The 13,462-nt window shown below is 38.6% G+C and overlaps 1 protein-coding gene across 1 annotated transcript in view; it reads right to left on the bottom strand.

Moving 5' to 3' along the window:
* Nucleotides 1-13,462, bottom strand: part of GRHL2 (grainyhead like transcription factor 2) — a gene marked incomplete at both ends in the record, with an annotated part of 58,860 nt that overhangs the window by 41,905 nt on the left and 3,493 nt on the right. Inside the window, 3 exons of the mRNA XM_084201667.1 lie at nt 340-724; nt 2,296-2,363; nt 5,254-5,443. Of these exons, the coding sequence (XP_084057793.1) occupies nt 340-724; nt 2,296-2,363; nt 5,254-5,443 (643 nt within the window). The remainder of the gene's footprint in view (nt 1-339; nt 725-2,295; nt 2,364-5,253; nt 5,444-13,462) is intronic.

Consider the following 13,462-nt stretch of genomic DNA (forward strand, 5'->3'; position numbering starts at 1 on the left):
GTTAATGGTAAATAAATCTTCTTTCAGAATAATAGTGATCTTCTACTTGACACAATATCCCCAAAGAAAAAAAAAAAAAATCAGTATTTATTATTCTCAGAATTTTCAATAAACATCTTTAAAATTGTCTTCTGAAATGCTCCCCTTTAATCAGAGCACAGACTGATGGAAACACAGCAAGGAGTAGAAATTAATTTGTTGAAACAAGCATCACTACTCTTCTAATGGCTCTTGTGGACAGTTCAAATCCCCTTATCTTGTTTACAAGCCCTAATATCCTTATCTTGTTTATAGCTTTTTATTGCATTCCTAGATGCTAATTTGAGGTGAAAAACTTACTTCTGTTCCTCCATCCTTGAAGGTGTCACTGTAGGTACTGTCAGGAGTACTGCGCTGATCATCTTTAAGATAATTTGTGTGGGGAGCAATGTTGGACACTTCGTATGGTTCAAAGATAACACCTCGGTGCTCCTCATTTTCTCCTCTTGCATAGTGTGTTTGTGGGGTCATAAAAACAGGGGTGAATTCCTCTGCTTTAACCACAGTCACTGCAGACCCTGTGATGGGTGTTGAGTTCCCAGACACATTTGTGTTGTATTCCCTTTTGGATGACTCCAAAGGATCTTGGTTCAAGGAAAGGTTAACTGGCACTGTCTTCAGGACTTGCACACGGTTCTCTCCCCCACTTAAGTTATTCTGAGCTTCCGTGGTATTAAGACAATTTCTGTGAGACAAAACCAAAAGATGTTATGAACTGTCCTGATAGAGGAAATCTCCTCCTTAAATAGCTTAATGGTCTTAAATGTCAGGGAAGGAGATTTTTCAATTCTGATAAGCCACTGCCATAAGAAGTAATACATTAACAAATACTAGGCAAAAGAAATTGTGAGGCAAGCAGGGAGGTCCAAGCTCTTTAACAAATGGGGAAAGATAATACATTTGATTTGATTTTTTACAATAAATTCTGGGTCTTTGGGGTTGCTTTTGCCTTAGCTGATAATTTGGATGCAAAATCAATCCAGCAGTACAACAGCCTTTAGACACAAAATAAGAAGAGTAAGGCAGGGCATGGATTACTCACAGTAAACATTTTGCACATGAAATAGGCAGAATATCAACAGCAAAATTCATATGCAGATGGCATGCTCTTTCAGGCTGTTGACAGGCCACTACTGTTTGCTTAACTCTGGTAGTGATGCTGTTCTAAAAGAGCAAGCCCAGGAATTCCATTGTAGCAGAGTAGATCAGTAACTATGGTGGCTGCAAGGTAACCTCAGCAGCATTCCCACATCTACCCACAGTTGCTGTTGAAAGCAATCTGATTGCTGATAGTAGCTACACTGACATAAAATTGTTAACTCATAGAACTTTTAGTAGGTATAACATTGCTTTGTTTTCAACTCAGGAGAAATGCTCTGATACTACCCAGTGCCCAGTTCCTCTCTCTTGGCTTTCCACTGAAGGCCAGTTTTGTCAATCACACTCAGTTTAGGAACTGAACATCAGGAATTTCTCTGTTTTGTACAAGAAAAACTGTCCAAAAAACATCTCATAGCCTATTTTGAAACAGTAAATTTACACTACTACCTATTGAAACAATCACCTTATGAACAGCTAGTAGAGACCATTTAAGGCTGTCACAAATTAGCTACATTGAAATAAACCTTGCATAGCTTATCTCTGCCATAATTTTATATGGAGATACCTTCCAGTATGTAAAAACTTCTTTGTTTCTAAAAAAATATACATGCTTTCTTTTCTGCAGGTCTTAATAGTAGGAGGCAGCTTCCTTTGACTCAAGTCATTTTTAGCCTACAGAGAAAAGCTGAAATCTGAGAGGAGTGAGAAAAACATTCTAAGCAAATTATTTTAAGAGTTACTTTATTTGCTGGGCAGATCCTAAATTATGTTAAATAAGGCTCTATAAATGAGATTACTGAGGCCAAACTACTCACTTTTTGCCCTACAACAAGAAAACGAAGAAAAACAGCCAATAGCCAACTGTCAAGATAATCTGATTTTACTAATCTCAGCAGAAGCAGCAAAACAACACCACCAAACACAAACAAGGAGTGAAACTCTCAGCTACCTTCCGAACTGCATGCTTGAGAATACCATCCATTTTTTTCTAATCAATTGAAAGTAAAAAGGAGTAAAATGTGCTTCCCAAAATAGCCTTCGTTCTTTTAACTTTTGAAAGAAAACCATCAACGCCTCAGGCTCTCACAGTTCCTTCAGTTCACAACTGATCAACACTTTCAGTAGCTGGGTGTATGATTTTGAATAATACTGTACCTTTTATCTTGGTCTTCTTGATTATCACTCACTTTGTTAACAGACAACAGCCTTTTATCTCTGGGAACCTGAGAACAACACCAGGCATGGGGTCAGGTAAATGCAACTGTCAGGCATTTGCAGCTTCAGACTGCTCTACTGCAACAACTAGAAAAATGTAACTCTATCAGTGTTGTCTAGTTCACAGATAGCAGGAGCTGTTTTTCTTTAGATGACTGACTGTGAAGAGAAAGAAAATTTCCAAAGACAAAAAAATAGGAATTGTTTTCTTTTCTAGTTCTTGGGCACACCAGTTCAGAGCAAAGTCCTATATTTTGAATATCAAGCTAGGCCTTCTATCTCAAAATCAAAGCTCATATTATTCCAAAAACACACACGCACTTTTCACTGAATAAAACAAGATGAGAAGGAAGATAAGATGCTTTGATGATCTCTGCACTGAGACCATTTTAGCTCAGACAAAAAAGGCTTTTCAATTAAACCATCAGCACCAGGTAAGTCCTCCTGTTAAAGAGAAGCCTGGAGACTGCAGGACTCACACTTAAAAGAAAATTTGTGGATCATTCCCTTTCTTAGTATGGGCACAGGTCAGGGCATGCTGGTATGTCATCAGAAACACTGACTTCTGCTTTGCTGATTGCCTCAATAGCTATGAGAGGTAAAAAACCCAGTCAAATCTGGCCCCTTGACAGACTCAGAATTGACACCAAGCGACTTTAAAGATTTGTATTGCCACACACCAGTGTCCTGACACCAGCACAGATATGAAATCACCAAGGGAAAAGTTGCTGCCATGACCATATTTTTCTTTTCTTGCTGAGCCATTAATTTGGGAGCTAGAACTTCTAATCTATCCTTTGCACAAGACATATCCACTCCATCACAGCAATTAACTCAGGATTAAAGAGACCTAAGAATGGGCTAAAGTCGTGCTTTTTACTTTTAAATATTTTAAAGAAACATCAGAAAAATATCTAACTTTAGAGGAAAAACAGTATTACAGTGCACTCCAGTAGCCAGTGATAACATCAACAATAACTTCAAGACAGCAGCACAGTCACAGAGTTCTATCCAGAGCCGTTCTTTCTTTTAGGAACATCCCCTTTCCCTATTGAGCATCCTGCTGGTTTAAAAACTACTTTCATTTAGTTTTTGAACTGGGATAAAAGCCACAGTTTACATATGCTGATTCCTCTTTTAAGATTATGTATTTTTCTCTGAATGATGTTCTATGTTTAGGTAAATATTACTACAAGGAAAAGGAAAAGTTAAAAAAGCCCAAACAGTTAAATTCAAATAATTCCTATTGACTGGAAAAAGTAATTAAAAAATATTATCCAGCATGATAGAGCTAATGAGCCAGATTATAAATAAGGACAATTCAAGAGTCTCATGCATTGGAATTCCTCTACACTTCCCCATTACAGCATAAAGATTAAGTTTTGTGTTTGGGAGTATCAACAAGAGTTATCATTTTATCCCTATTTAAGACAAAAATAGATATGATTGAATGCTGGAAATGGTTTTGAGATGTTAATCCAAACTTATTCCATCTGACCCCAAGTCTTTAGCAACTGCCTGGAAGGAAGAGCAGGTACGTCTTTTAGAACATTGTCTTGAGAAGGAAAAAGACTATTTTCTGGTTTTAATACAAAAATCCATCAGATTAATGAACTGCTACATACAAAGGTACTACTAAAACAGAAGCCAATAATCCAGATGCTCATAGACATCCTGAATTTGATGAACACATATTAATTTCACAGACTCTGGCACTGTGGTAACTATGTCAAGCAGAGAAAAGGACCTTTTTTCTTTCTTACTGGGAACAGTTTTCGCTACTGACAACAACACACAAAAACAAGGAATATAATCAGCAAAGCAATTAAAACAATATTTAACTGTAAAGTTGGCATATGGCATCTTCCCTACCTTCTCCTAAACACTCAATTAATGTCACAGATTAAAAAGAGGAGTCCATTCATTAAAAGCACTTATACTAATAAATACTAAAAGCACAGGTTTTTAATTCCCATTCCTGTTATTTCTTCACGAATTACAAGGGGACCTGGCATTGCTGTGCTGGCTTTCACAGAAGATCCTCTGTCCAAGGCAGGCATAGCTGACTTGGGGGGTATGGAGATTGTTCATTTCACTGCAAATATTTTATACTCTAGTGCTTGGGAGGCAACACTGATTCTGTTTGCAGAGTACCAGGGGGTCAGCATGGCCTTCAGAATGACATTTTTGCATTACACAGAAATGCATTCTCTAGGACTCTGTTCTGATTTCAGCAAAAATCTCAAACATAGCTTTACTTAAACACTATGAAATATATATATTATAAAAAAAAGATGTTACCAAAATTGTATGTAAAGCCCTGGGTCTAGAACATGAAAAACTGAAACTACATCAGTAGTTTCCTGTAAATTGACTTAGATCTCTGGCTCTGTGTCCAGCTTCATTTCTGTCCTGCAAACTGCCAGTGCAAGGGCTAGCCCTCGCTGTATGTTTGTATACAGCCTACTGCAATCATTATACAAACAAAAATAACATGGGAAATTGTCAGATGAGAGATACCCCAGTTAAAGAGCAAACTAAAACATGTGTGGAATGAACCAGAAAAGCAGACAAATGTACAGATGGACAAGGCCTCCCCTTTTACACTTAAGTATTTCAAGTATCATCCAATGTTCTTGCAAAGGAAGAACACTATGCTCAAAAAGAAAACATGGTATAAATTTAATATGGGAATTCTGAGATTGTCTTTTTCTCTCCAGAATTAAATACATCAAAACCGTTTCAGACAGGCTTCCTATAACAGAATGGGTGCATGATGGAAACATTAGAGAGAGAACAAGATGCAGTGACTTCTGTCTTTCAAATCTGGTTCTTTTGTTGTCTCTTAGAGTGGTCCCTGCTAGTGCAGCAGGGAGGGATAATGACAGAATTACCTACTTTATAATAGTCATACAATAGGCCAAGAGCAGCAGCACTGTCCTCATCACCATTTATGCTCATCATAGCCTTGGTAGCTGCTGTTAGGGGATTCTCCAAATACGACTTCCAGGCTTCATCTTCACTGGTGTAGGCTCGTCTGGTGTTGAATGAAGTGTCATTTGGCACTAAGGCCACAAGTCGCTTGTTACTGCATAGACAGGAAGAATAAAATTGTGATCCAGAAGGGATTGCTTTATTCACAAGGCATGGTAAAGAACATCAAATAGCTCAATTAAAGTTATATGATTACATCAAGCAAGCATCTCTGTATTACACCAATACATCTCTGTATTGGTGACACAAATCAGTATTAGCTATCTTCAGTACCTAAAAAAAATTCAAATACGTGCAGATCTTGTGGTAAAAATTCAAATGTATTTTTACTAATATACAGATAGACCTACAAAAACATTTTAAAACTATTTGGAAAAAAAATGAAGCAACAATAAATGAACATTTTGCCCCAGTATTCTTGTTATGAGTGCACTTGATTAGGCATAAAAATCCAACATTTAACTGACAGAAGAAGACATGAATGAAAACTAGAAAGAGCATCAAATACTAATCTAGGGTTCACCTTAACAGAGCATAGTTCAGTATTTATTAAGTGGGTACATCTTAAAATTAAGCTATTCTCTGCCTTTAGAATGCAACTTGTCAGTAATTTCAGTGAAGTTTTTTGTAACAGGACATGAGCAATAATTGGTCCAGTGGATGGAACAGAAGCAAACATATTTGGTCTCAATGCACACTTTATCACTCCCCGCATCTAATTATAAACCCATGGTAACACACACCAGGCCATTAGTGAGTGGCATCTGCAGCCAAAGCAGTTTCCTCCAGCCTGAAAGTGGTACAAACTGACCAGTGCCCGTGTATACTGCAGGAGAAGCTGCTGCACCACAGCTATGGCTGAAATTTCCAGTACAATGGAAATACAAATGAAGATAATAACACCTGCTTTTTTAAACTGTTCAATAAACTTATTGATAAAAGAACTGCATTAAAAAAAAGGTTGCAAGCCTATTACACAAGATAGTAGGCAAACAGATTAGGCATGGGAAATAGCGGAGTGAGGAGTGTGCTGCTTCATGGGCGTTACAAGAGCACTGTCAAGAATTGTGGCTCAACTTAGAATGATGACAACAAAACTTTTAACACATTACACCTTACAAATGTGAAAGTTGCAGAGATAGTAGCATAACTAAATATACCAACTTAACTGCTAAAACTAGTAGTTATGCCTGGTGACCTTCATAAAACACTTTGTGCCATCTTCCACGTAAGTTTAGTGGAAGTAAAGTTTAGTAGTCAGTCTCCTCTTTCTGTTCTGCCTTACCTGCACCAGTGCCAGCTCCACAGATCTAACCCAACCAACTGCTGCTGTTGCACAGAGAGTGGCATTTAAACTGTGCAAACAAGACTTTTATTTGTTTTCCGAAATAGGATTTGATAAAAGCACAACTGAACCCACACAGTAAATGCTCTCAGATGCTGGGAGCATGCCTTGCCTGGCCCCCAAGCTGCAGTGACCAGCAGCTTAGGGTAGCACCAGAACTCTGCTGTGGTGCAACTCCAACCTGCAAAGTGCGTGCTCCAGTGCTTAAGGAAGAAGAGGGGGATGGTGGAGATTATAATCTCTATGGTACAGAGCACTGTTTACAAGTTTCTTTATTTAATGAAAAACAAAATAATCCATCTGGTACACAGAGCACAATTTTATGAGCTCTGTGGGGAAAGAGAGCATTTCATTGCTTCATATCAGAAAATACAGCCAATTACAAGTAAATAAAGTAACTGGATTTTCAGAAACTACCTTTTTGTTAGGTTGTTTTTTTTTTATTGACAACACTTCTGCCTGGCCTTTTGCTGAAGATTTTTGTCCCTCTTGTTTTCACATATACATTTGTGTTGTTACAGGTTTGCTTCAACAAGTGTAGCTGAGCATAAATTAGGAGTCTAAGGAAATACAGAGGCAACTGCTAGGTCTGCCTGCCTTTTCAATACCTTATTGTTAGCAACTCAAATCAGATTTGCAACAGCCCTGCTGTTTGTGCCAGAGGTAGCTGAAGGCCCGTTTCCATTCTGGAGTAGTCAATTCTCCCTGGCTCAGAGGCAATTATTCCAAGCAAGGATTCTCCTTTCCTCAACAAAGCTCCCCTTCAGCTAAATCTGGGCTGTTTCACCTCATGGACAGCTGCCCATTGCAACGCACAAAATCCCGCTCACCCTTCCTCCTGTAGCAATCATCCCTTAAAATCAATAACTGCCTTTTGTTCTCAGAGCACTCACAGCATGCAACAGTCATAACTGATTTATAAGCACTACAGTCAGACAGCAAGATCCCTTTAAAAACACACCCTTTATGACTTGGGCTGTGCTTGTCTGTAAAAATGATGGAGGGGAGGAGTCAGTCTCTGTTGCTCTAGCTTAGCCAAGATGATCTGAAAGCAATGACCAGAGTGCAGTCTCTCAGAGGTGCATATCTGATTGTTTTACGGAGAAGGCAAAGCAAAGGGGATAAATGCTCTAAAAACAGCAACTCAGGAAGTAAGCAGTTGGGATGGTTGGAAAGGCACAAGTGCATAGACCTAGAGCCTTCCCAACATCTCTTCAGAGCATGTTTTTATCTAAAACTCAGGTTTTCACATTTGAAAACAAAGTATCTGTCTCCTCTGCTTTGGGAGATGGTCTGCAGCATAACCAACTGCCACACTCATTGTGTTTACTCTGCAAACAGACTGAAACAATAGCACTAAGAAAAATAAAAAACTTCCTCATCACCCCTATCCCTGTAATCAGCTCTGTAGGAGGTTAATGGTCAGAGCTAATTATCATGACTTAACATAGTCAATAATTTCAAAGATTATAGCCAGCCAAAACAATTGGGCCCACTTAAAGAAAACTTCTCTATTAAATAAGGCCGTTTGGATGAGAGGGAGAGTTTCTCTGAAGAAATGAGACTTGTGCATGCACACACATTCCCTTTCCTTTTTGCACAACTGCCGAACCTCCTTGGACGATTTCAGCTAAATGTGACAGAGATGTAGCAAAGTCATCCATAACCAGAGGAGATAAATACACTGTATTTTAATGTACACCAAGAAAACCCAACATCCTAAGTGAGGCTCCACACAGATGAGCTCCGTGGTCTTGTCAGTCATACTTCCATGCCAGGGCAGCCCCAGCTGTTCCAGCTGTGCAACTGATAGCAGCTGGCAGCTGCTTGGGAGGAAAGTGACTCTGGTGGTACCTGGACTGTGTGAAAGACAAAGGGTGACACCTACAAGTAACAGCAATCGCACTGTAGAGCTGCCCTGACCATCCCAGATGAAAGAAAACCTAATTTGGAGCCTGCAATTAGCAGATCCACAGATCTATGAATCTTATAAAAAACTGAAAATTTATCAGTGACCACATCCATCAAGAACTACACACTTAAGGAAAAAAGATAGGCCAAGCCTGCAAGACTCCCACTCAACCTGACCAGCAACACCAGCAAATACCCGCTGTAGGCCCAGCCACACCTAAAAACCTGCTGAAGAGCAGAGAACAAGAGCAAGCTCTGCTGTGCCCATTCCTGACCCGGGCCAGCCCTCCACCCCTCTATATGGGAGTCGGGATGTGTGCTACCCAGAACGCAGCTGCGCGGGACACACTCGTACAGGCGGAAAGCACATCCTCGCTTTATCGTGGAGAAAGAGATGGAGAATTAGGATACTTCGTATCTAAAACGTAAATGTTTCCTTTCAAGCTACCACTTGAGCTCCTCATGAATGCAAAATGTTTCCATTGTATTATGTCAAAGAGTAGTAAGTGAGCAAGAATGAAAGGTATTTTCTGGGCAATGGTCTAGCTAGGAGCTAGACTGCTCTGACACGGGAGCATTTAGGTCAAAACTAAAACTTCAGACGGCCTTTATTTTGCAAAATCTTTTTTTTCTCTCCACTGCTAAGTAGAGATTTTCCTGTTCATACCATCCAAAGTGATTTGTGTGTTTTCGTAATATATACATAAATTTTCCAGACTAACAGCAGTTACAGTGACTTTTTTGAACTTTTTTACAATTAAGACCATGGAATTTTATAAAACCTATACAAGTGTAGCATATAAAGATATCCAAAACTTTGTTTCATTTCCGTTACTGCAATGTAAATTGGAGAGGTATTTATTATATTGTATTTAACATCAATAATGCTAAATGGAAAAGGCCAGCTTTCAAGCTCTTCCTCGGATTAAAGATAATGAACATACAAGAGCCAGCCCTTGGGGCTACAAAATCCTACTACAAGCAAATTCTCACCCAACTCGATGCAATTTGCGAATTAGCTCACAATGAGTCAGAACTGCCCATTAACACACTCATGAACAGTCGTAAAAGGCTTGGTGATCAGCTTCCTTTTTATTCAGAAAAAAGGTGTCCTGCCTGCCAATCTCTCAAAACCAATTTTGATGCTCAAGAGCTTACTTTTGAATTTGCAAAGCTCAAGCAGCCCTCCACTTCTCAGCTGTATCTGCCAGTGAACATAAAGCAGACTGAGGCAGCCATGCTGCATCAAGTGCATCCGCATCCTGCTGCATCACATGCTCAGCATTACATCCTGATCCAGGTGGAACTAGTGGGAAAGAAAGCCCCGTCCTTCCTGCCCCACCATCTTTTGCCTTGCTCAGGAAATTCAACCCTGAAATGCAAAGCAGATTGTTTAAACTGCCAAGGTGGGCACCCAGCCCAGGCATTTCCATTTTTTAACTGTGGGGTGTTGTTTTGTTTGGTTTTTTCATTGGTTTGTTTTTGGTTTGGGATTTTCTTTTTGGTTTTTTGGACATTGCATTTGTTCTTAAAAAAAAAGTTACAATCAAGATGCTCCATGAATATACCTGCAGACTTCTTCACCCTGTGACAATGCAGGAAGACTTTTCCCTCCCTGCAGAGGCCAGGTGCCAGATGGGAACATACAAGCAATGTGTGTGAGGCAGGAGAATGGGAGAGGTTCCAATTCCCAGGTTTCAGCCCAGGCCTGAGCCTGCCCATTCTTACACAGGTGAGATAAAAGAGCACCAGGCACTTCTGCACACATCATCTGCAAACTGTTCCTTCAAGAGAAGGGATACAAGGCTTTGGTCCATACAGCTGTTATAAAACATCCAGCAATTTTAGTACTAGTCAAATAACTGGAAAAGGCAAGACAGACTCACGTCACTCTTGTTCCCAGCCCAGCACATCAAGGTCATAGGATATTTATCATAAGTTCCTTGTTAGTTGCATGATAAGAAGGTGACCAGGGCAATTGTGTCCAATCTGCAAATGCTGGGAGAAACACAAATTCTAAAACAAGATTCTAGCCAAAGGGACCACTCCTGCTGCACACAGACATGCATCACACACCATGGTGCATTCTGGTCTTTCCTCCAGTGCAAAGTCAAAGAAATGGTGAACTTGTAGAGCACTCATTTGGTGTGACAAAAGGTACAGGAGCATGCTTCAGACACACCCAAGAACCAGAAAATAGAGCAAAATTCCCACTCCAGTTTTGACACAAGTAAGGAGGGCAGAGTATGATCATGCGCAAACATTTCAGTAGCTCTCAAACCCTCTGTAAGTTTATTTTACACTTACACAAATCTTAGTTCAGCTGCAAGACAACTATAAAACAGATCTTCATGCAATTTGTCTTAAAACTAACGTACATACATATGAATTAGCAGGCACAAAATGAAATAGTATGACCATTTAAAATGCAGGGCAGATCCCAGAGGAGCTGCGTAAGTTAAACTTCAGATTCCAGATCATAAATTTCTGCCTGGGCTCATTACACAGAAAGGTATAAATCAAAGCTAGTTCTAGTGCTTTAAACCATTTGTTTCAAAGATTTTAATGTTAGTTTTGGCCCAAGTTAACTACCTTCAGAAAACTACTTTGCCTACTTGCCATCAAGTTAAAAACAAAACAAAAAACTAAAATGAAACAAAATTTAAAAACCAAACAAACAAAATACCATCAAAAAAAAAAACAAACCCCACAAGTTGTGTGGCTCATTGCAAGTTTTGATTTATTTGATTAAAAAAAAAAAAAAAAACAGCTTGAGACTCGTCAGGATTTATTGCGAAGGGCATAATTAAATAGTCTCCAATACAGTTGTTGCAATTAGATAATAGGGTTCCGTTAAAACTACAAAGGAGCACAAATGAACAGGAAAATTATGGCCCACGTTTCTCAGCATTTTGTCTTTCATAGCTGACAATCACATCATTCCCAGAAGCACAACAGGTCTCCAAAACGTACTTAACCCAATCCAGTGACTATATAAATACACAAATGAATTGAGTGTGAAGGAAAAACAAAAAAAAAACAAAAAAAACCCCCAAGCATTTAGACCACCAGGAAACAAAAAGGTAAGATGCCCTCTGGCCCACAAGTCCATACCAAGGAAAAAACTCCCATTAAAGAGGCTGAGTCATTTTGCCTTCTAATGAATGCGAGTTTGGGACTCTTGCAATTTTGGGACAATTATACTTTTTGAGCACAAGATGAATCTGAACAAGATTACACACGCGAAATGATTAAAAGAAATTATTTTACCGTTACTAAACGGTTTGAGAGGAAGTAAAATAATATATAAAGAATAGCAACAATGGATGGCAAAACAGACTAGCTTAACAATTACATGCCTAGTAGAAGTTTTATTTGTTTTTACTCAGAACCAAAATAAGTTGAGCATGCAGTAGTGATCAAGAGATTAGAACGAATAGGTGATTCATTAACATTGACAAAAAATTATTATTAACTATGTCAAAGTGGAAGTATGAAAAAGAAATCTGACACAAGGATTAAATACATACAATAAATGCCTATTGAGGACTAGTTCAAGGAGGCCCTTACCCTGGGACAGACTTTTTATATCTGTGTTTTCAGAGACTTCTTTTTTGTTTCACTTGTAATAAAATATTATTTCCACAAGACAATCTCGTGTTGTGTACTAAGGCTGTTGCTTTTAATTTTTTTTAATCAAGACAAAGATTCTTAAAAAAATTACAGGCTTCAGCACATTTGTAAAAAAAATCAAAACGAGGAAAACCTGAAGCTCACAGCATTTCTGCAGGAGCTGACAGAGTCGATCAGAATTAGCAATTATTTAGCAGCTTCATGGCAGGCCACGATGTTTTCCTAAGAAGAGTACTTCATGTGCATAGCACCCAAGGTTGTTTTAGCTGACTTGAAGCAGCTAGAAGCAGACCATAATAATTAAAAACAGGTCATGACAAGGCTGCCTAGACCTCCTACAATTTAACCTGACCCTTGGCCCCGTGGTCCTTGTTCATTCACTGCTTCCACAGAGTTAATGGAAATGGAATAGTTACTTCACTGATAGCACTGATTGCTGTTTTTTCAGGATATTAAACCTTTTATGTAGCTAGAAGGAAAACATTACTTCAACAAGCAAACCTAGGAGTCAAGATTTCCCACAAATACTTTTTAAAAGCATACAAACCCAAAAATATACCTTATAGAACTACTTAAATACATTAAGGAATACACCATTGCTTCCCCAAATTAGGAAAATTAACAAATCTATATATAAAAATATCTAGCTATAAATAAATATATATATAAAAGTAATCTATATATCTAATCTTTGATGTTTGAGACTTACTCTCAAGCTATAGATACACTGCAATATTTGACTTCACAATTCAGATGTATTTAATATGGTTTCCTTGGTTAAATATTGTGTAAGCAACTATTGTCTCTTATTATGTCAGCACTGTAGAAGAACAGAACAGTACCCCTGTGTACTAAGATGTCTGAAGTAATTAATTCTCTTCTTTTAACTAGCTAGTACTGTCCTAATCACTGATCAAAAAGCTAATGAAGATTCACCCCAGGATTAATTCCTAGATCAGCATTTGAAAGTGCTATTTTGTGTATCTATAAAGAAGAGCAGCTTAATTTGCTCCTTCCTAATAAAAAAAATACTTAAGGTAACCACTGCACTAGATTAATATTTGTAAAAATGTTTGGCAACAAACATCAACTGGTATAATATCATTTCCCCTTCAGATGTTCCAGCCAAAACAGGGACAATAATGTCCCTGCTGACCCTTCCACACGGAAGAGGTTATGTGACCATTACAATCAACTTAAAGCGACCTGGGAAAATCCCCTCCC

Source organism: Fringilla coelebs (assembly GCF_963513975.1).
Source record: "Fringilla coelebs genome assembly, chromosome: 1".
Lineage (NCBI taxonomy): Eukaryota > Metazoa > Chordata > Aves > Passeriformes > Fringillidae > Fringilla > Fringilla coelebs.